Raw genomic sequence first — 24,015 nt, 5'->3', positions numbered from 1 at the left:
ACCAAAACATATTGTATCAAAACTGCGCCAGGATTTTCCAAATTCTACTAAAAATTATATACGCTTTTCTTTGTATCAGAAAACGAAATACAAAAATTTGAGCTTGTATTTCTATTGAAAAAAGGTTAGCAAATAAAAGGGTATTATTTGGCTACCAAAATCGAATGAGTGCATTTACAAAGCGCATCTTAGCAATTTAAAGTTTAATGTACTTTGAATCCTTTTCTTTTATTATTTCTTTCCACCTAAATTAAAATTAATACAAATTGGAAAATAGTTATCTAAAAACCTTTTCAATTTCTTAGAATTTTGATGGATTTTTGAAGAATAATTTTGTACTCGTTTAATTCGCGAGCGTTGCTATATTAATAGCTTTCTTAATATTATAATTATAATTTAAATTGTCTTATAATATTTCGCTGTCTCATTAAAACATTTCCTCTTTTATAAAAAGAGGATTGAGGAAAGGTCCAGCCAACCGAACCGCACCACAACCCCCAAGTATCCACTATTCGGACTGCTGGAAACTTCTCAAATCGAACGAGAAGCTGGAATACGAACATCGTGGCTCCCCACTTGCTTGGCTTTCTTAGCCGGGGCAAGCTTGGTGTGGATGTAGCGGCACTGTCAAAATTAGCCATGCAGCATGCTTGGTTCAATGTGGAGCACGTCCGATATCCGACCGTTCCGTAGGGCTGAGGGAGGGCTTGATGACAACCTCACTTGACAGTGCGACGGCATCCCACGCTATTGGTTCGCCTCAAGTCTCACAAGCTGTCATCCAACTAGTGATGTTTTCCCTCAGTCTCCGCCATATCGTGACCACTTGTCACCTGTTGAGTCGGATGGTAGCGGCTTGGCATCCCCTGCTGCGAATAACGACCATTCAACTTGAAGACCGCTCCATATAAGACGGGGCGAATACCGTCCGAGGCTGAATTTTTGAGGGTCGTGTGTTGAGCCGAATTGAAAGAAGTCAAAGCGACGCCTGGTCGAATGTTACAGAAAATACCACATGTCGTCTGTCTGAGCCGCTGCCAACTTCATTGCTTCTAGACCTCGAACTCAGGCTTGAAGCCACCGCCGGTTGCCTCCCCATTACCCCATCCAGTCAAACACCTTTCCCGGATTCATGATCCATTTTGGATCAACCGAAGCCTTGAGCTGCCTCATAAGCCCAATGGTCTCTTCTCCGAGCTCGTCCACCAAGCACTCCTTCTTCCCAATACCAATCGCATGCTCCCCGCTTACAGTACCCTCCATCTCCAGCGCTCGTGTCATCATATTTTTAACGCACTTGGCGACCGCCTGCTTCTGCTGCAAATCTGTAGGGTCGTACATCATGGAGACGTGAAAGTTTCCATCACCCACATGGCCAATGACGCTGGCAAACAAGCCCAGGGATCCGCACTCCTGCTTCGAGATTTCGATGATTTCCGCCAGTCTTGAAATGGGCACGGCCACGTCCGTAGACCAGATCTCCGTGCCTTTGGGCCGAGTGTTTACCATGGTAAAGAGGGCTTCCTTGCGCGCAGACCAGAGGTCCAGCTCATCCTGCTTCGTCTTTGCAAAGTGGAACTTGCTGTCTGTCCAGGGTCTGATGATCTCGCCTACGCTGGACACATCGCTCTTGATGGCGTCCTTGGTGGTCCCGCTGAACTTGAGGAATAAGGTAGGCTTCTCGTCCCAAGCCCGCTTGCGGACTGCATCGCTTCCGTGGATGTTGAGCAATTTCATCTGCTCGTCGTCCATGAGCTCCAGAGCAGCGAGCTGGATCCCGGAGCGAATCAGCTTGGAAGCGGCGGCTGCGGCAGAGTGAATGGTAGGGAAAGAGACGACAGCAACGCTGGTTTCCTTGGGGATAGGAGCGAGCTTCAAGGTGACCTCGGTTACTATGCCCAGAGTACCTTCGGCGCCGACAAAGAGAGAAGTCAAGTTGTAGCCAGCCGATGTCTTGCGAGGCCGCCGACGTGTCTTGATGACCCGACCATCGGGGAGGACGACGGTCAGGTTGAGCACCCAGTCTTTCATAGTCCCGTAACGCATGGCGTTGGTGCCGGAGCAATTGGTTGAGACCATTCCACCAACCGTGGCAGTGGGAGAGGGGTCCAAAGGCACGAAGAGCCCTGTATGGGCGATCTGGTTGTTGAGATCAACCCAGTTAACGCCCGGCTGAACGACCACGTCCATGTCATCTGGGTGGAAGGCAATGACCTTGTCCATGTAGGTGAAGTCGATGCAGATGCCGGAATATGGCTGGGAGAAGTTGCCCTCAACGCTGGAACCAGCGCCAAAGGGAACCATGGGGACATTGCGAGCACTGCATATACGGGCGATGGCAGATACGTGGTCAGTTGTGCGTGGGTAGACAACGGAGACGGCACGCCCGGGTGAGTTGGATGTTGACCAGTCCGAATGGCCGTGGTGTTCAAGAACATCGGTATCGTATGTGACGGCGTCTTGTCCCAGGACCTGAGCAATCTCGTTTGCAGCTTCAAGCATTTCTTTGTGGCTTGCGTAGGTCGGCTTTTCCAGTGAACGCTCGTCCTTCTCCAACAAGTCCTTCCAATAACTTTTTGAAACATCCACAAAGAGCATCGTCGACAACACAATGATGATCCATTTTTCTCTGGTAATCGGGCGTTGCGGATTGGGCTTTTCCTGTCCATTCCCCTCGGGGATATTATTGGATTGTTGTGATGCCCATCGTGTCGACTGATAGGCCTGGGGAGCAAAGGTTGGCCGATGTTGTCGCTGTACTGAGGGAATCAGGTTCCGGGAATGGGGAGTGAGAGTGAGCCGTGCTCGCGGAAAGCCCAGCACTTGACGTGCTGCCATCTTTTCGTAAAACAGCAGTAGCTGGCAAGCCCGGTCCGGTGCGTAGAATGGAGGGGTGGTCTCTCTGACTGTGAAAGCGGAAGCTGTGAATCATCCTCGGAGGTGCTCGGGAGGGCGGCGCCGATGCTCGGCCTGGTATGGGCGGGGAAGCGGGGCCGTGTTAGCGTCGTCGGCGGTTCCACATGACCGCGTAGGGCGGGAATCGAAATCCGGGGTTGTATCACCAACGTCGCCAAGAAGACTTGTTAACCTACGGCATCCTCAAATGGTTGATGACAATGTCGCATTCATGTTGACATGTTTCAACAGAGCCATTTCGACAGTTCATAACAGCTTCATTTCGTACTCGAGGAAACGAGGATCGTCATTATCACGAGGGGGCTAGCTATATGCAGTCTCGTCTTGAAGTAATTCTGTCGGCAGGAGAAGAAACGAACCGAAGACGGAAGTCGATTGCTGGAAAATGAGACAGCGCAAGAACGAAGTTGGAAAGGGTAAAGAGGGTTCCAACTCGGTCAAAGGAGGAAGATTATGGCGAGGGAAGAAAGTAAGTGTCAATTGGACTTTCAACTTCTACCAGTCGCTCCTTCTGCCTTGGATGATAGAGGTTGTTATTCATCTGTGTATGGGGTAAACTTGACTGCGCCCCAAGCGCTGAGGTTCTTAAATAGTAGTGGAAGGGCGATCAGGGTTCATACCGAACGGCACGAACGGCGCTTTTACCTCACAAACGTCCCTTCAACAATACATTCGAGCTCAGAGAAGTTGATCAACATCGCGCATTTTATATAAAAAATAAAACGCCCTTCTTGCATTTTCCAGAAGCGACCTTGAACATCCCGCGCAGAATTCAGATTGCCAGTCCCCATCTGTTTTATCCCCTAGAACGGGTGACGATCTGTCGTATCAATGTTTCCTGTCCCTGTTTGCTCCTTAGTGCAGGCGATTGGAATAACGATTGACCGGACGTACCTTTCAGAAACGTATACGGTATTTTACGTAACGTGGGGATTAGCGTTACAGATTACGACCACACCACTGGCCGCGAACCTGATTTCACCACAACGGAGCAATGCCGTGATGGGAAGGACCGGAGAGGCAGATCTTCAGGTCCAACATGGAAGCCACCATCCACCACGGCTCGCACAATAAGGGGTGAGGTGGGAATTGAGTGCCCATCATATTGCACTGCCCACTTCCGCTCGCCGGTTATCTTATCTCCAGGCCTTCTCCGGAACCGAGAACCCCTTCCGCCGCGTCATCGGGAATAGTACCCACTCTCCCGACTTCAATGTCTGAAACTGTCAGGTCTCCAGATTTTCTTGTTGCTCTTTTTTTTTTTTACTTTAACAAATAAGTCGCAAACTGTAGAGGTAGCGTTCCGTTCTTTGTTGTGTGCGCTGTTCAAGGTAGTCCTAGACCAACATTACGTCGGTCTAGTAATACCAGTCATTCGTTAAAGCACATTCTCTTTGGTCTTAATCGCAGCCATTCTTTCTTACAATCTCTTGGATTTCGCATTGGATAGTTTGCCAGTGCATCATCCACTCTTATTGTTATTACCGACGACGAGGAGGACATATTATCCCCGGGATATCTTGAAGAGATTGAATATCGACCTGGGTTGAGGGCCGACAACCAGATAAGAGAGAAACACTATACATGATGACGACAATAACATCACCAAGAGGGGTGAGATGGTTCACAGCTCTTCTCGTCGCCACAGGCTGTTTGCTGCCGGCAGCAAATGCCCAAGGCTACGCAGTCGATACCCCAGGTACTGAGCAAACTGAGCACTTCCACCTAATGCAGACGCAACTAACACACTCCCTCAGATAACATCCGCGCCTCTGCCAAAACCTTAGCATACGACACTATGCTGTTCTACAAGGGCAACCAGTCGGGCGAAATCCCAGGTATTCTGCCCGGGCCGCCCTCCGACGGCAAGGGCGACTATTACTGGTGGGAAGGCGGCGCCCTGATGGGCACCGTGGTCGACTACTGGCACTTGACCGGCGACACCACCTACAACGATGTTGTCATCCAGGGCATTCTTCACCAGGTCGGCGACAGGCGCGACTTCCAGCCCTTGAACTACACGGCCTCGCTCGGAAACGACGACCAAGGGTTCTGGGGCATGACCGCCATGCTCGCCGCCGAGAACAAGTTTCCCAATCCGCCCGATGACCAACCGCAGTGGCTTGCCCTTGCTCAGGCCGTTTGGGCCACCCAAGCCGCGCCTGAACGCCACGACGACACTTGCAACGGTGGTCTACGGTGGCAGATCCCTCTCGCCAACAACGGTTACGACTACAAGAATACCATTGCCAACGCAATGTAAGTGTACATCCCGCCCCAATTTGAGGGGCTTCCAAGTCCCCTCCCTCCTCCAGCTGACCAAATCCCCGGCAGTTTCTTCAACCTCGGCGCCCGTCTCGCGCGCTACACCCGCAACGAAACCTACGCCACCTGGGCCACCAAGCAATTCGAGTGGCTCTACAACGTCAACTACATCGACCACGAGTCGTGGAAAGTCTACGACGGCGGACACGTCGGGCACAACTGCACGGACATCAACAAGGCGCAGTTCAGCTACAACGCGGCCATTTTAGCTCAAGGCGCCGCCTTCATGTACAACTACACGGACGGTGACTCGGACAACGTCTGGAAAACCCGCGTCGAGAAGCTCACCGAGGGTTTGTTGCGAGATTTCTTCCCCAAGGGAATCGCCTTCGAACTCCCCTGCGAGACGCGCCACGGCGCCTGCACCCCGGACATGTTATCCTTCAAGGGCTACGTGCACCGGTGGATGGCGACGGTGGCGCAGGTTGCTCCCTTTATGAAGGACACCATTCTGCCGGTCCTCAAGACCTCGGCCGAAGCAGCCGCGAAGCAGTGCACCGGCGGAGCCACGGGCAGGGTGTGTGGGTTTTACTGGTCCGAGGGCGCGTTTGTCGATCCGGCCGTGGACAAGACCACGGGTGCCGGAGAGGCCATGGATGTCCTCGCGGCTGTGAGCAGTTTGTTGATTGAGCAGGCGGATCCCCCCGCCACCAACCAGACGGGGGGGATCAGTAAGGGAGATCCGAATGCGGGAACGGGAAGTAGGGGCTCGTCGTCGGAGGAGGAGGAGATGAAGCCGATTACTACGGCGGATAAGGCCGGGGCGGCTATTTGTACCGTGTTGTTATTGGCGGGCGGGATTGCCGTTTGGGGTTTTATGAGTTTGGGGGATTGAGGTGATGTGATGACTTTTGATGAATGAGGGTGTTTGAAAGGGGTATGAGTGTGGTTATGTTCATGAATTTTGTAAGAGTACAACTTAGATTACATTTTTGTTGGGTTTTTGGATATCTTTGCCGTATGATACGAGACGGATGAATAGAATAGATCTTGGGCTGGAGATATCTAGGGAAGGTAATTTCTTCTTGTATATATAGAACTCGAGAACTTGATGATACCACCTTTTTATGCGACACCACGCTGCTCATGAGTCTAGATGGAAATGAGACGTGATGCTTCAAGGTATACACATACATTACCTAGACTTGTTCGCCCGTTCTTATGTCCTTGTTTAGCATCAGTTACTTAGCAAGACTACATCCATTACGGTCCAAATACCTCAAGCTTACTTCTTCTACCACTGGCTAACCAAGAGCCTACTTGGATATTCTAAGCACCCCCAACCGAAGTTGATTAATCACCCCTTCAACTTCAACGATGTTGAAACCCAAGATCTCTTTCTTCCTGCTCTTGGTTGTTTCCATCGAAGAGCATAACTAACTGACTGACGAACGGTATCGAGTGAGGAGGGTCGCGGGGTAATTAGTCACCTTCAAAGTTACAACCGACAGCAGTAAGATATGATCATGTGTTTATTTTACTTATGTATCCCATCTATTAACAAAATCGTATAAAGACTATATATGTACAAAAGAATAACCATTTGCAATGGTAATAAAATAAAAGGAAAACGTTGCTTGCTCTCTCTTTTTTCGTAACAACGAAAACCGACGAGACAGTCGCTTCCTTCCTTCCTTTCCTTTCCTTCCTTTCTTTCCCTTCCTTTATTCAGTTCCTTTCGTTCCCCGTTTTCGAAACGCTCTCTCTTCTATAGGTTATGGACGCCGCAAAATAAAATGACAAGTAAACAAATGACAAGAGACAAGAGACAGAGTGACTGACTGACAGACATGAAAAAGAAAGGAAAGCAAAAACACAGAAAAAGCATGGTGGCTCTTTCTTTATCCCAAAAGCGACGATGATGTGATCAATCCCTCCCCTTTTTTTCATTTTCACATCCCTCCCACCCTCTCTCTCTCAGACGCTCACATACACACACACGCACACGCTTGCGCACTCTTTGATGATGCTGGTAATGATGCTGTGGGATAAAAAACAAAAATATATATGATATGTAAATAATATGCTTGTTGCGCGCGAGAGTAGTAGCCTTTTGCGTATAATGTGTGTGTGTGCGTATACGTGCGTGTATGCGTGTGTGCGTGTGTGCAGTATCCAAAAAAAACACCACCGGTTTAGACCACAACTTTCCAAAAACCACCATCACCATCACCTATGACCTGATATGACCGTACCACACAACTCCCAGCCACATCGCCGCCGCACCACTGCACCACCCGAAATCGCCGGCAACTACTCTCAACTCCGCCATTAAAATAAAGAGATGTAAAAAAAAAAAAATGGTGGTCATTTATGGCTTCGCCACCTGTTCCTTTCTGAAGAACTTGAAGAATCCAACTGGGATAATCAGTTGGAAAATCAAGCAAACCCAGAAGTACGGGCTGGCAACGCCAGGGTACAAGCCCTGCGAGAAATCGGGGAAAGTCGTGTTGGGCGACAGAGCGTTGGGGCTCGTCGCGCGTCCAATCATCGTAAACGCGGAACCGATCACCTGGGCGCCAATGAGCACCGTCAGCACGTGCTGTCTCGTCAGCGTCGCCAGCAGCATCATGCCGAGACCGACGCCCTGGATGTTGTCTAGCAGGCCCAGCCACAACCAGAGACACCTGGAGAGGACGGCCGAGCCAACAGGGCCGCCGGCCCATGGGAGGTACCAGCCGATACCGCTAGTACCCCACATCTCCTGGGCCCAGCGAGGAGCGCAGAGACCAATGGCAAAGATGGGCAGGAGCCACGTGTGCTCGTCCGAGAAGTACGAGAAACCATAGAGGACGATGCTCCAAAGCACCACGAAGAAACCGAGGGCCATCAGGAAGACACCCCAGTTGGGGATGAACTGCGTCGCGAACAAGAAGCCCCAACTGCGGCCGTAGGGCGCCGAAAGCCAGTAGTTCTGGAGGATGATCATGACGAAGAACCAGGGCACAATCTTACGGCGGTACAGCGAGATGTAGAAGCCGGGAATCGTGGCCGGAGACTGGCGGTAGAAGTCTGGCAGACCGACGTAAAGAATCACGCCAATTGCCCAGAGGAAGACGGCAATCGGGATGCAGATAACAAGGGCCAGAGGGACGCCCGACTCGCCAATGAACTTGGTCATGGTTTGAGCCTCGCTCGACACAGTCGCACCCCAGTACCAGAGACCAAGAGAGTAGACCTGGGCGATACCGGAAACGATCAGGGCACGAGTGATCCACTGCCTGGTAGGAGCACCACCTTCGTCACCAAAGTTGAGGGCGAACGACAAGGCGCCATGACTGGCTCCAGCCGCGTAAAAGGCGGTAGCCGCGCTTGTCATGCCGTCAGCCGCCTTCCAGTCATCAAGGAATGGCGCGACACCGAGAAGGAGGAAGGCGAGACCGAAGAAGAACCAGGGAGCAGACAGAGCGTAGACCGACTTGAAGTTGCGCTCCATACCCCACCACATGAGGGACGTAGCGATGTAGACACCGGCAACCGTGTAGAGCTTCTCAGGCGTTTGAGCTTGCGAGCCACTCAACAGGACGATCTGGTAGGAGTTAACGGAGATGATTTGCCCAAGAGCGAGGAAGAACGAGTAAAGCGGCCAGTCACCGATGCGAACGGAGAGGAGCTTCTTGAGACCAGTGGGAGCCTGGTAGCCGTCACCCAACAAGAACTCATCATCGTAATCGTTGCGTCCACCCGGTGGCGACTCCTCGAAGACAGACCTAGCCAAGCCACTGGGGGTAGCGCTGCGCATAGGTTGGCGGCCACGGCTGACAACTGACTCGCTGCGATCCCCGTTTCTCGACTCGGGTCTGCTACCTCCAGGACTCCGGCCCATACGGCTGGCGTCTCTGTGGCGACCAAGCTTGGCGTCTCTGTACCTCGCAAACCACTCCTTTTCACTCTTCTTCAAGAAGGTTTCAATGCAGAGGTCGCTAGAAGAGTTACCAGCGGTCAAGGCCTCGAGCATCTGCTCGAATTCCGCATAGTATTCGCCGTTGGTATCGTTGAAAAACTGGTCAACCTTCTGGAGCTTGAGATCGTGACGGTCACCCACAACGTCCGGAAGACTGAGGAGGCTGCTGTTGCGGTGGGCCTGTGAGAACGCAGGACGAGGGAAGGCAAGGCCGCCATCGGAACCAAGGCCAGGTGACATGGGTCCTCCATTCTGGGCACGGATCGCAAAGCTGTCGACACTCATGGTGCTTTCACGAGCACCGTTAGGCTGCAAGTAGAAGTTTCCGCCAATGGAGCTCGCAGTCGAGTCGCGGACTCCTGGTGACTCGGACCTTCCGCCTGCCCAGGGGGCACCCGGTGTCGGGAGATCGGGAGAAGCGAGATCGCGGAGCGTGGGGGTAACGGGACGAGAGGGCATAGCGAGAGGACCAGGAGACGAGCGACCGCTGCCAGGATCGGCGTAGCTAGCACGCGACGAGGCACCAGGAACGCTAAGGCCAGGGCTCAGGACTTCCATCTTCTTCTTCTTCTGTTCCTTGATGTGGATACGGATAGATTCGCTGTACAGATCATCGAGCTGCTTAACCCACTGGGCGACGGGGAAACGTTGCTTGGCGGACCACGCACGCATGACGGCTCTCTTGTTGTGCTTGCAGGCAAGGGCGGAATCAATAGCCTGTTTGAACTGTTGGATCAAATGGGAGGGCGTCATGGACTCGACAGTGTACCAGAAACCAGGCATCTGACCGAGACCACCAACACGAGCACCGACACCCAAGGCACCCTTTCTACCGAACTCGACAGCGACCAAACCGAAAGGCTCATCACGCGAGGGGATAAGGGCGAACTCAGCACCGGTGAAGATGTAGGGAGGAAGCTGCGTGAACTCGGGCTTGCTGAAGACACGCTTGGGGTATTTTTGCATGAGCTTCTCCAACTTGAGAGCAGCGAAGCGACCGTAAAGATCAATGACGGGACCAACGCAGATGAGCTGAGTCTTGGGGTACTATTACCGATTCTGTTAGCAAACACTACACGGTTGGGAGTATGCAGCGGAGGTTGACTTACCTTCTCCAAAATGCTGGGGAACAGATCAGCAATCAGATCCACACCCTTCTGAAGAGACCATCTACCAACGAAGACGAAGAGTTCAGCCGAAGGGTCAACCTCGAGACCGGCCCATTCCTGTGCCTGGCGACGGAACTCTCCTCTCTTCTCCTCGAATGACTGGTCAACCTCGACGCCCTTGGCTTGGTCATTGGCATCCTGGCTGGGATCCCAGTCGGCGGTATCGGAAGGATCGGGGTTGGGAAGCTGGCCAATGTTCTTCAAAGACCAGAAGATAGGGTAACGAGCCAATGAACGATCACCGTACTTGCGGGACACACCGACAGCACCGAAACCACGCTGGTGAATACGGAGATAACTGGCGCCAGCGTGCAACAAGTTGAAGACGGAACCATACTGAACGTAATCCTTGACGACCTCAGGCGGCAGGTTGAAAACCTCGCAGACTTCCTTCGCTTCCTCGGGGGTACGCATAGGCCACATACCCTGGAACTCGGCGTTGTGGAGCGAAAGACAGACGGGAATGGTCTGGGGCAAGAGGTAGAGGGGAGCGGCGGCACCGTGGTAATCGTTGATATGGTAGATGTCGACTGGGAAGCGGCGGATAGACTCGGCGATACAGCTGTTCCACGCAGCGTATAGGATGGCGGACTCGATATCGTCCATACGGGCGATATAAGGGTCGGCCTTGGTCTGCTTGCGGAAGATGGGAGCATCGAGAAGGACGTAGGTGATGTTCTTGACGACATAGTAGTAGACCTCGATCTCATAGGGTTGGCCCATAACATCGACGTACATGGGCTCGGCTTTTTGCATCTTCTCGAGAGGGTAATCAACGTCGCCTACCACAGGAATGACCCAAACGATGTCCATATGGTTCAGCGCGTTCGCCATCAGCTGGGCCATGACACCCAAGCCACCAATCTTGATCTTGATCTTGAAGTCATCAATGTTGTACTCCATGGTGGCAATCAAGACGGTTCTCCGGCCACCGGCAGCACCGAGGGGAGCGAGCGCACTGCTCGGGGGCGGTGTAATGGCGTTCATCTCAACGCCCTTGCCGACGTTGGCGATGTTGAGCTTCGAGAGGTTGCCAATCTTGAGAGGCATCCAGCCCTTGGTCGCGAAACCGGACTTGTTGACCTTGACCTGGTAGAAACTAGTGACGTAGATCCAGCCAGCGAGGCATGCCAACGCCACAGGCAGAATTGCAAAGAGGAAGAAAAGAGCAATCTGGATATTCATGTTACCAACCGGCTCCAAACGGTAAGACCAGGTAGCATCGTTGTAGTAAACCTTCCATGCAAGAGCTGGCATCGGGGGAGGATCAGTGATGTTGATGACGTTATTTGCAAGACTGCTAGGGGGCAGGCGGTCCACAACGTGGTCGCCATCAATATCACCAAAGATGAAGGAGACATCGGGCTGGTTGTCTGGGTTGATACCCCAGACGTTGAGCTGGAAGTTGGCCGGCCATTCATACATGTAATGCAACGACCAGGTGTTGTCGCCGACAAGATCCATCGAACCCGGCAGGCCGCTGTCGTAACCCCACTTGTTGAAGGGACCGTGAAGCTTGATGTGCGGTAATACACGCTGGTAGTTGATACCCTTGTCCGAGTGCTGAATGAACGCCGATGAACCCAAAGGCTTGCTGAAGTATTGGACTTGGATATGCTTGCCCTCCCAGGCCTGCAAATCCGTTCCCTCCCACTTTTGGCCGTTAACAGTGATGTCGCTGCCGTCATAATCATACCATTCGCTCCATGTAGATCCGAAGTTGGTGCTGTAACGCCATTTCGTTGCGCCGGCCGCGCTATGCTTGATCTTGTACCCATTGTTGCCTTCGCTCTGAAGAAGCTCCCAGTTGTAGCTTGCGTCAACTCCATGCACAACAGGATTGGTAGGCTTGCCAAATCTGAGCAAGAAGTGATCCCGGGTACCAGTCGCCAGCCCTCCCTCCTTCGCCGTGGATTTGGCGGTGGGACCAACCGTGAGCTTGAGGATGCCATCATCGACATCTGTCAAAGTAGCGGACCACCTCCAGCCCGAGTTGATGGCTCCTACGTACTTGATTTTGTCCTCATCCTTTGGTGTAAAAGGCCCGCACTCGGGCTTGGTCCAAGAGAGCGTCTTAGGTTCATCCACTCCATTCTGGGTCAACTTGACAGTGAGGGCGTCCGTCACGCTATCGCAGTCCATCTGGGTATTGAACTCGAACGCGATGTCAATCTTGCGGTTCGCTGTTTTCGAGTCAATAGGCCTGTCGTGTCCTGGCGAAAACTTGGTGATCATCGGTGTCGGCTTCAACCAGCGGTCCTCGGGTTCATCCACATAGACACGGAACTCGAACGGCGACAGGGTAACCTCTGAGAGACAGCCCATATTCTTGCCGGAGCTGGAATAGTTGTTCTTGACGTCGGACGAAGACAGCGTAATGATATCGCCATCGTCCATCAGGTTCTTGATCTTGGCTCCGGCATCAAAGGGCGAAAGGAATGCTTCCTCCTTCTTGGTGCAGTCGAACTTGTAAGTCGTTGTGTTCTCACGGTTATGATAAACAAACCAGACTGGCTTGTCCTTGAGGTTGTCTTGCACCCCAGGATACAGCCCACGGACGACGCTCCAGATGCCACGTTCCGTGGGGTCAAAGCTGCCTGGAAGGACCGTGAAATCGGTCTTGTTGGAAAGCTTTTCAAGCAACCAGCCGTGTTCCAGGACTCCAAGTTCGGAAGAGTTCCGCATGGCGAACATGTGCTTCAAGATGTTGCGCACAGGCGCAGCGGGATTGCGGTGATCCCAACCAACGGACTTGTCTTTGCAACCATCCCTACCCTTGGTGATGGGCCAATCGACGAAGAGATCGCTCTCCAACGCGAAGCATCCGTGGGTCATCCATGCCGGGCTGGGGCCCATAGACTGACGGCCGTAGACATAGTTGGAGGCCGTGCCGTCCAGCGCGTACAGCTCCTGTTCTTCACCATAATACATCAGGGGGGCGCCTGGCAAGAGGAAGGTGGTGATGAAAGTGCCAAGAAGCTGGCGCTCGGTGCCCTTTTCAATAGCTGGCCAGCGGAACACGTCCTGGTTGGCTGTACCGTAGAGATGGCGAGGATCGAATTCACCAGTGTTGGCATTCCAGAAGTCGTTTGTTGCGAGCATTTCGTGCCAGGTCTCAATCCAGTCCGTGGTCAAATCGTAGCCGGCTTTGAGGAAGCCGCTCAAGCCCATGAAGCGGGTCATGAAACGATAGATGGAATAATGGAACGCGCCAGCATCGAGAGCACTGTTGCCCTTCTCGCGAATGAAGTACTTGGAGACATCGGTGGTCGAAGTGTTGAGGGTCATGGCCTTCTTGGGGTCCTTCAAAAGCTCCGCGGCTGGCTTGGGCTGGCGACCGCGGCCAAGGTAGATAGATCCCAAATTGTTACCACTCGTGATTTCTCCGACGACGATGAAGTTGTCTTTGTTGAACTGTTCCTTTGCGCACTTTCGCATCGCGCTGCTGAAATAAGCCTGGGCGTCAACCGTAACCTGGACGGCCTTGTCGATACGGAAACCGTCGATGTCCAACATGCCGATCGTCATGCAGGAAAATCGGGCGAGTCGGGCAATCACGTCGGGCTTCCATTCGCGGAGACGGTCCTGGACGGAGGCGAACTTGGCAAGCTGGCGCTGCCAATCCGGGAAAACACCGAAGGCTTCGATATCACCGTATTGATCGAAGTCGCTGTCGTAGCATCCCACGAGGTCCTTGGTCTGCTCGGGCAAGACCGGCTCGCCAGTTTCGTTCCAGAACACTGGATAGTCGCATGTCTCGTTGTATTCGTTGCCGATGTCGAAGTCCAAATAACGCCGATCGCTCTTCCACAAGACCTTGTGTTCCTTCTCTTTGAAAGGTGTACTCGTGTTCAGGTAACCCTCGAAACCAATGAGATCACCCATGCTACAAATCAGGTCAGCTATCACCGCGACGGGGAGAAGCAAGAGTTCGGAGCCACGCTTCACTTACGTTGCCATTGTATTATCCATGACAACCCACATGCCATGAGCGTGGATGGCGTCGATCGTCTCCTGCCATTTTTTTATAGTACCGAAATGCTTATCGAGCAAGGTCAAGTCCAGTGGCTGGCAAGCAGAAACGGTCAGCTTTGAGTTCTGTCGAGCGGCTGGAAGCTGATGCTGAGAAACTTACCGAGTACGAATCCGCACCCCACGGTTGGTTGATAAAAGGGGATCCTGCAATGTAGATTCCCTGTAGTGTCTTTTGTCAGTATTTGCCTTTCCTGGGGTTCAAGCAGCCGGCAAGTTCGTACCTTGACTCCCTGTCCCTGAATGTAATCCAGAGAGTCTATTATGCCTTCCACGTCACCGCCGAACCGGAGCTGATTGCTCATGATATCGGTCTCGTAAAGGGTGCCATTGATGTTGTCGTTCTCCGGGTCGCCATTTATCCAGCGGTCAACGAAGACAGTGTAGAAGGGAAATCGCCAGTTTTTGGGCGACTGGGTGTATTCAAAGTCCGGCTCATCCTCTTTTCGGTCGCCCCAGTAGTCGAGAGGATTTGTGGCGGTTTTGTTCCGGTTGAGATTGTATTCTATCTCTTTGGCATCGTATTTTAGGGCGTCAGTGAGTGTGAATGTTGTCGCTAATGTGAAGAGAGCGCGAATCGAAAACAACGCAAGACGAGTCATCGTCACCGTCGCTCACCACTTCATGGGGAGCGACAGGAAAAATGAAGTACTGTAACGAAAGACGGGATAAGTAGTGGTAGTAGCAGCAGTAGTAGTAGGTAGGTAGGTAGGCAATAGGCGTGTAAACGTGTGTGTAAAACGAACGACGACGACGGAACCGGCCCAAAATCTCCAACACAAGCCACGCGAATGAAGGACGATACAGATTATGGAACGTGAGTTTGAGGAGAAGGAAAAAGATGTGCTGGCTGCTCCAAGGTGTTGGATACGTAACGAACGGATCTGGCCGTCCTTTGGTGGCTGGCAACCCCACGACATGAACACTGAGCTTTTGAGAGGCCCACCAGCAAAAGGGGCTTCAGCCATTCTGGGGCAACTTTGATGGCTTGCCAAAGCTCGGATGCGTTCATGGTTGTTGGCACATCCGTGTCTTCCGCCCATTTGTGATGCACGGTGGACAGGGGTGCCGTCGACCAGTGGCAGCCAGTAGGGGGACTCGATAGGGGGCGCCGGCCGGCCCACTCGACGTCAAGCGACCTGGTTGCCGTACTGTGCGGCCCCTATTCGGCGGTGTCTAGGGTGTCATGTCGTCCGAACGGCCCACCAGCGAAACGTTCAAGGAGCCCAGAAAAGGAGGCACAACGGCATTCTCTCACCCGTCCAGGTGGTTCTGCGACGAAGAAGCCGTCCAAATTGCCCAGTAGCGTCTCTGGTCAGGCGTCAGGGCTGTTTTGGAGCGTTTGGCACCATTTCGTAGTGCTTCTTGGGTTTGGTTCTCGACTGTGCTTGACCATCCCACACATCACAGCGTTTAGTTCTAGCAGAACGCCACCGGATCTCCATCAGACAGGGGCGGCATGGGCAAGTTTTTGACGCGGTTGATGGGGGCGCGATAGGCCCTACCATAGGAGGAGGCCCCTAGAGGCTAGTCGAGGCTAAAGAGGCAGTGGGAGGCTAGAGAGGCCTTGCTGTGCGAGACCCTCGGTGTTTTCCTACACTAAAAAGTGCTTTTCTCGCTGGATTGTCCATCATCTCGATTCCCAGACTTTCGCTATCTCCGTGCCATTGGCTAATTCGACGACATGCTAGGCCATCCGACGGCCAACAATTGTCGAGCTCCCGGGTTTTGGAGGGATCTTGTGGCCAGTGCGAGAGAGATGAGGCGACAGAACGACGGGACTTCTTGGCAAAAACAACATTTTTCCAGTGCTGTTTTTGGGGCTTTTTGGATAACTCTCGACCCCTTGCTCTGCCGCACTGACCAGGCCAATCCGGCCTCGATATCAGATGGTCGTAACTGAGTTACTGTGTAGTTGTAGTGTAGTTGCACTCAACGGGTGCCATACCACTCCGTGGTGTCCATAGATACACCACGCCAGCGTAGTGTGTGCGATACGAGCGACCCAAGTCTCTAGTGTAGGAGATTTCGTGAGGTGAGGTGCGAGGTGAGATGTGGGAGCCTGGAGTCCAAACAGTGCCTGGTTGCCTGGGTGGTGGGGTTGGTGGGAAACTTGGCATCCCTTGGCGGATTACGGGCCAGTGGTCGAACAGAACATGGTCTGATTGGCCAATCGGAAGGCCTGAACGCTCAGGAACAACCACACCGGCCGGGCAACGGACCACCACTACCACCCACCTTTATCACCACTGTAGCAAATAGCAGGCTGCGGCTCTGGCCTTCTCAGTGTTTCTTTAATAATGTTTCTGTGCCTTGTGGCTGCGTCGGCACATGTTTGTATATGTTATATATCGGCGCGGTACTAGTGTACTGTAGCAGCACGTGGGTAGGAGGGACGAGGGACGGGCGATGTAGTGTACGCCGTTCCAAGTGTGTTGCTATTTGCTCCAGTAGGTGTGTGTGCCTGTGGTCCGTCGCAGAAAGAGTCAGCCAGCGTACGATACGGATGAGGAGAACAAGGCCAAGAACAATGACGGGACATAAGAGACAGCAGCCAACAACTACACTACTACTCTCCGGAACCCGGACAGCAGGAAGAAGGGGAGCAACCTGGCAGCCGATGGGTTCAGTTTCATGGTACGAGACGAAGCCTTGTCTTTGTTGGAGCTCGCTTTTCTTGGCAGAGGAGTGGTATTCTTCCATTCTTCCATGTTCGAATCGAGTCGCTACTCACAGGGCTCTCTCTGAGTCTGTGTAGCCTGTAGCCTGTTCTGCCTGTCAGCCTGTCTCGGCCTGTTACCTGTAGTCTTCTGTACACCTGTGGTGGTGGGTGTTTCGCCGTAGTGGTGGCACCGTGGTGCTGCCCTGGTCGTTTCCTGACGCCTCCCAATCTTTGGAGTGGGGAGGTGGCGATCTGCGAAATGCCAATAAGGATTGAGCTAGACCACGCTGTCGAGCAATACGACTTGGTGGATGAGGCGCTGCTTGTCGGGTATTGGACAGAGGGAGGTGGTGTTGCTTTCTGGTCAGTGGCCTCTCCCCCATCTCCCGTGGTTGCTGTTCTTTTTTGGGCGCCATTCCCTTCCACTTCCAGCGGGCAGCCTGCCACTGACGTTCATGGCCCATCCCCGCACCAACAGCCCTCCTGGGCTTCAGATTGACGGGCTTCACGTCTCGCTCTTGCATTTGGTGGTTTCTTCTTGGTGGTTGCCATCCATCTTCAACAACCAGAAACATAACCCTTCCACTTTTTGGCTGAACCGACGGCGGAACGAATAGCCGGGTTTCTGATTGATTGGCAAAGAGTGAGTGGTGGAAATGGGTGGGCTGCAGTGGGCTGCAGTGGGCTGCCAAAAGTGTTGCTTGGTGGATCGGACAAGCGGTACAGTCGTGAATCGGGAGAAACCACCAGGCACTAGGTCCCCACGGCCAGAAAGGGGTTGGCCGGCCGAGCAGAGTGGATGAAAGTGGGCAAGGGTGGACCGTGCTTTTCTGCTCGGGAAAATTCGAGAAAATCTCGCGTAATTTAGCACCCGAACTATGACGCTACGGGTTAAGACGGCAAGGGCGGTACGGGGACTGCTCGTATCCAAGGCACCGTTGGTCCGCTCTAAAGGGCGGGTTTAACAGGATTATTCTGATATAGTAATGGAATCGCACTCACGCAGATTATTGTCGATGGAGGTGAGGCACCATCATATGGCAGGCAATATCCCGCTCTGTGCCGCAATTCCGTCTGTACTACCTACTTTTGCATCTCGACATGCCAATGATGGCATCAAACACTCCAGCAAAGTGCACAATGGGTAGGACAATGCCATTCTTACATCATACCTTGCATACCTTACAGGTCCCGTCCCGCTTGGTGCGAGATCCAGATGCGATAGTGTAAGGTACGTTACACAACTTATATACCTATCTTACATTACACTGTCATTACAATGGAAGTACACTGCACTGTGTTACAGAGACGGGCAAGCGTCAAGGGGACTGTGGTCAGCAAAAAGGCTCGGATAACTTTGTTCCTGCATTGGGTCATGCAAAGGAGTTGGGTAACATTGGACACTATTCTAGCAGGCTGTCACACCTCCCTGTCAACCTTTTTTGTCCCTTTTCCATTCTTCCGTCTCACCACTTGCACCACCACCTTCATCTCACCGACTCTTCGCCATCTCCAGTCCATTCAACCAAATGTTTAAACAACAACCAACGGCTGCAGCCTGCGCACACCATTCCAGGTTTGAAGAAGAAAAAAAAGGGACCTGCATCGGTGCATCCAACACCACCAAGTGGGTTCGGTTCATTTATGGAAACCCACGAGGTTGAATTGCACATGAATTGGATTGTGGGTGCCGCATCAATAAAAGAATTAAACGCAATACCGGCGACCCTTGCTGGCCCAGCCCCGAGTGGCCTGTTCATTTATTTTCTAGTCTTGGGTGCTCCATGATCCTCCCTCGGCTCGCCCCTTTTTCGCCCACTGACTGTTACCACACCACTAATGCTTCTCTCACATCTAACCCTTATGGTCTTTAGCTAACCCTCAACCAACCCTCTTACCGGTCTCCTTGTCACTTCTGAAATGAGACTTCTTGGGATCTTCTTGCGTGTCCTCCTTTTTCGGGTTTGCGTACTAGGGGGGGAAGGATGGGTTTAGTTGGCTGAGCCAAGGCTCTTGCCCCCACTTTCTCCATAGGAGAGGAGGTAGAAAATATATAGGCCAGTAAGATGATTTAGAACACTACACATAGAGTACTTTTACCAATATAATCCATTGCTATATTAACTATACAGTCGCATATCAGTATTTAACCACAACGGATTATATAATATAAATGCTAAAATTAAAAATGCTAGTTTCTGGTCGAGGAGTGCTCTAAAACGAAAACTGATAACGGGAACTGATTTTTAAAGGGTTTTTACCCCTTTTACGATGTTCTGTAACAAGCATAGCGATAGCGTTAAACCGTCGTTACCAATAATAATTAATAGAAGTACTCTTAAGTTCAAAAATAGTACTTACTACCCTTTTGTAAGCTTTTCTAATTCAACGTTCCCAACGCAGCGTTTACTTTCCAAAATGCGGAAAAGTTTAAAGAAGATGATACAATATTGAAGAAATATATTATTCGTATAAAAGAAGTTATAAGCTATATGATTATAACGGAGGAAGATTATAACTAAATTCGAAGTTTTTTTTTTTTCAAATTCGTAAAACCTTTATTCGGGCGAAAAAATGGATGTTCGATGCTTGAGGTAAATAAAGTTTAGAACTAACTTATTACTAAGAAGATTTATATTAATTCTAAGAAGAAAATTCTTTTAGAATTTAAAAAAGGCGTTATATTATTTCCAAAATAAAGGAATGTAGTTACTAAAGTAATCATTCCTTGTAAAGCCCTTACGATTATCACTTAACTCCTCATTACTCCATTTTAGTTTATTCAATTTGAAGTACAAATACTAATTTACAATTGAAAAAGCTAATTTGTTCATTAATGAAATTTTGAAATTAAATAATAACTTAGAGTAGTATATTATTAATATTTTAACCAATTCTAAGAAAGTTATTAAAACTATCACTAAAATAGAATGAATTGGTAATTAAGTAGTTACTTTTGAAAAAAGAAATTTATAAAATTAATACTAGAAGAATTAAATGTAGTTACGAAACGTTTCCAATGACGGAATAAAGATTACTATTAGTATTATTCCGGTTTTGGTTAAGGGAATGCCTTGAGCCAGTTTCGACGAATGAAATAAAGAAACTATTATTCAATTTATTAAGAAGAAAAATCAAGAATATAAAGCGATTAAGACTATACTTTAAAAAAGGAACACCAAAGGGAAAAGTACGCTTTTTGTTGAAGTAATGATAGCAAAAGCCGTTATTTACTTCCAAGAGAATTTATATCTCTAAGATGAAAGCGTAAAAAATTACGAATCGTTGAATATTATAGTATTTCCTTGGTAGTACTTGAAATATTAGGGATTTAATTATACCGGCTATTGTTATTCTAAAGCTAATAAGTAGGTATATTGCAATAAAAAAGGAAATGATAAATTCAACTGTGGCGAAATAAGTTACTTATTAAATATGAGTTATTTATTAATCTTTCATAGCTTTTATTTTGAATTGAAGTATTGTAATTCTGATAAAAAGTAGTGCCCATTTATTAAAGTTTGTTTATATGAAAGTATTGAATCCCTACGTTAAAAAAGTACGTAATTATATTAATTATAAAATATTAACAGATAATAGTAATAGGAAATGTGCAGAATGTCTGGTATAAAGGAATATTATCTTAAATAATTTACTAGCTACCGACTATAAAAGCGTAATTGATAAGTAAAAAGGAAATATTAATTGAGGGAAGAAATAAAGTAAAAAGGGTCTTGATAATAATTACCCGAAAGACGCAATACTGATGGATTAATGTACTCGTTGTCGAAATAATAGCCGGTCTAGCGCTAAAAGAATTCCTCCGCCTAACTATATAGTAATATCAATTACATTTAATTATTTACTTTAACCTAATTGAAACGGAAGATACTCTCTTTCAAAGTAATTAATAATTTGATTAAAAATACTGCATTGAAATATAAGGAAACTATACAATGAAAAGAAGCTATTATTCAAATAAGCGGTAATTTGTGATATTATGATAATACAAGAGTTGAGTAGGAATTTAAACGGGAATATTTACCGGCTATAAAACAATAAGTATTATGATATAAATTATTGAAATAATGGGAAGGTAGTGTTATACGTTATTTGAACAAATAGAATCTATAACACTTGAATTTTAGGCAGAAAGTAATTAGGTACAGCGAGGTTGACAAACTTTGAAGAACTAAGTACCACTTATTGTATTTATTTCTTCATTCTTATGGTAGGAATATAAAAATACTAAGAAGGGTTATTAATCGTCAAGCTTATAAATAAACAACTACCGAACGGAAATTAAATTACTATCAAGAACTTCAACTTTCATTATCCGGATTAACATTTTGAATTAAAACAAACTTGAGCGCTACAAAATAACTTTCATAAGCCTAACAACACAGAATGAATTTATTACTTCCACGAAGGAAATTAATATAATTCGGGAATATAATTCTAAAAAACAAAAATAAAACAATTGATTATGTGTAAATTCCTTATAGTAATAACATATGATATTTGCTATAGAATGCATTGAGGCGCCGCTTCCGGAACAAACCATACAAGACCACTTGAGCGACCGAACTGCCAGCTTCAGTTACTTGTATCTTTTTGGAACATAGCTTAGTGGTGTAGTGGTCCGCTAGCGCCGTGACAATAGACCTCTTATTTTAAGTAATAATATAATACTTAGTGTAGGCAGCATATAAAGAAGTTCTTATAGTGATAAAATGTAGTAAAAGTAAATAAATACCGTACCTTTATTCTCATTATTTACACGTATTTTTCTTAGTAAAAGATTAATATTCTTTTTTCTACTATATTATCGGCTTCTAACTCTAAATAAATATTTCTAAATTTGTCATTTTTGTCTAAAGTCTCATCAAAGTTTAGTGCCTGTATGCTAGGCGAGGTGATTACTTATAGAGGCAATTTTTAAAACCGTATACAATTAGGTATAAAAGGGAGTTGAAAGTACTAGAGATGAAGTAGTAGAGTATCGTTATTAAAGTTAATCTCAATCAAATTATTAGAACGTAGGTAGGAGAAATCAATTAATAAACGGAGTAGAGAGGCGAAGTACTGTCAACGTGTGGCCAGTACTGTGTCTTGTAGCAGCCTTGTACTACCTTGTAGTATAAAAGGCTGATTGAACTATTCCTTCTACGGAATTAGTCCACTCAGCCTTTACATAATGTGCTAGAATACAGAGGTTTTGCTACTATATTCTGAGATTCTCTAACTTGTTCAGCATTCCTTCCAAACTAATTTGTCATTATGGAATACATCAGAAGCTCATAGATTCAATTCATTCCTTTCATGATATAGTGCTCCTACAAGCACTCCTATTAACTTACAAATGCTCCTACACTCTAGAAGGTTCTAGATACTTAACACTGTGTATATAAAGATATCCTCTCTTCTTTAGTTAGTCACTCCTTAAGCAAGCAAGCGCAATCAAAGCAATACAATACAGTTTACCTCTATGGTGCAGAGTTCATCGTAATAGTTGTTTCTCATAGTGCAAAGTCCACTGTGCTCTTCTGTCTTGAGAGTAGAGTTCTCTCTAAGACCTCTTTTACAACATCTCTCTATTATCTTTGCAACTACGCTGCTTTCTTCAGCACTGCTGTTGTACTCCCTACCGCTTCCGCTCCCCTCTGCTACAAGTACATAGTTCACTGTAGCATCTCTCTACTGGTGCTATTATTATAGGCCAGTTAGGAGATCTGAACAAACAAGTACTTTATTATTTAAATAAGTAATTTTTATTTTGTATATTAATGAAGAAAGGTTTATTCTCTTCATTTATATCATTAACAATTTTTATATTTCTGATGTTGATAAATATAAGTTTCATTTGGTTATTCTTCTTATATTGGGCTAAGTAGTTGTTCTGATATACTTTCATGACAGGCTAGGATACATATACGCAGACGGCTAAACTTACAAAGGATAGGACAATGTCCTGCTTCCAAAGCAGAACTCGGAATGCATACTATATAGCCAATGCCAACCTGTGACAACTTTGCCTTTACTATTAGAATCCATTTACTACTATATATAAATTTCCAATTTAGTTTTAAAACTTAATTACTGTTTGCTGCAATGCCCTAACTGGCCTATAATAATAGCACCAGTATAGAAATGCTACAGTAAACTATGCACTTGTAGCAGAGCGGAGTGGAAGCGGTAGAGAGTACAACAGCAGTGCTGAAGAAAGTAGCGTAGTTGCAAAGATAATAAAGAGATGTTGTAAAAGAGGTCTTAAAGAGAACTCTGCTCTCAAGATAAAACAGTATAGTGAACTCTACACTATAGAAGTAGACTGTATTGTATTGCTTGGATTGTGCTTGCCTATTTGCTTAAGGAGTGACTAACTAAAGGAGAGAAGAGGTCTTTATATACACGAACGTTAAGTATCTAAAAGCTTGCAGAGTGTAGAAGCTTCTGTAGGTTAATAGGAGTGCTTGTAGGAGCACTATATCATGAAAGGAATGAATTGAATCTATGAGCTTCTGATGTATTCCATAATGACAAATTAGTTTGGAAGGAATGCTGAACAAGTTAGAGAATCTCAGAATATAGTAGCAAAACCTCTGTATTCTAGCACGTTATGTAAAGGCTGAGTGGACTAATTCCGTAGAAGAAATCGTTTAATCAGCCTTCTATACTATAAGGTAGTACAAGTCATAGTACTAGCCACACGTTAACAATCCTAAAAAAAACTAGTTAATAATAGCTTTACAAACTAAGGTAAGTATGAAGAGTAAATATATATCTAATATATAGAAGCGCTATGCTAGGAATATAGTATTGAATTCGATTGTAAATAAGTACGAAATAAAATTAACTATTTTAAATATAAGTGGCGTGCCTAGTAATTCTTTGCTAACGCGGTATGTTAGTTAGATTTTGTGTATAAAGATAAAATATATATTGCGGAGAATTCTACATAAAATACTTTCTTCTGGTGGGAAAGGTACGTACCGAAGCAGCTCGGG

At 48.2% G+C, this 24,015-nt stretch overlaps 3 protein-coding genes across 3 annotated transcripts; 1 reads left to right on the top strand and 2 right to left on the bottom strand.

Moving 5' to 3' along the window:
• Positions 1–977: 977 nt before the first annotated feature.
• On the bottom strand, positions 978–2,919 carry SMAC4_03621 (uncharacterized protein). The gene has a single exon (XM_003351269.2). The coding sequence runs from the start codon at positions 2,836–2,838 to the stop codon at positions 1,099–1,101; it is 1,740 nt and encodes a 579-aa protein (XP_003351317.1). The 5' UTR covers positions 2,839–2,919; the 3' UTR covers positions 978–1,098.
• A 1,335-nt stretch (positions 2,920–4,254) lies between these two features.
• On the top strand, positions 4,255–6,400 carry SMAC4_03620 (uncharacterized protein). Its single transcript, XM_003351268.2, has 3 exons — positions 4,255–4,615; positions 4,674–5,175; positions 5,251–6,400. The coding sequence occupies exons 1-3, from the start codon at positions 4,501–4,503 to the stop codon at positions 6,074–6,076; spliced, it is 1,443 nt and encodes a 480-aa protein (XP_003351316.2). The 5' UTR covers positions 4,255–4,500; the 3' UTR covers positions 6,077–6,400.
• Positions 6,401–7,552: 1,152 nt separating this feature from the next.
• Positions 7,553–15,647, bottom strand: SMAC4_03619 (uncharacterized protein; the record flags this gene model as incomplete). The annotated part of the gene is made up of 5 exons (XM_066089982.1): positions 14,571–15,647; positions 14,450–14,509; positions 14,267–14,382; positions 10,255–14,200; positions 7,553–10,192 (listed from the first exon to the last, which is right to left on the bottom strand). The coding sequence occupies exons 1-5, from the start codon at positions 14,946–14,948 to the stop codon at positions 7,553–7,555; spliced, it is 7,140 nt and encodes a 2,379-aa protein (XP_065947539.1). The 5' UTR covers positions 14,949–15,647.
• Between the last annotated feature and the right edge of the window lie 8,368 nt (positions 15,648–24,015).

This window comes from Sordaria macrospora, chromosome 6 (assembly GCF_033870435.1).
Source record: "Sordaria macrospora chromosome 6, complete sequence".
NCBI classification, from domain to species: domain Eukaryota; kingdom Fungi; phylum Ascomycota; class Sordariomycetes; order Sordariales; family Sordariaceae; genus Sordaria; species Sordaria macrospora.
Note: the sequence above shows the minus strand (reverse complement) of the source record. Positions and strands in the feature narration are given on the sequence as shown.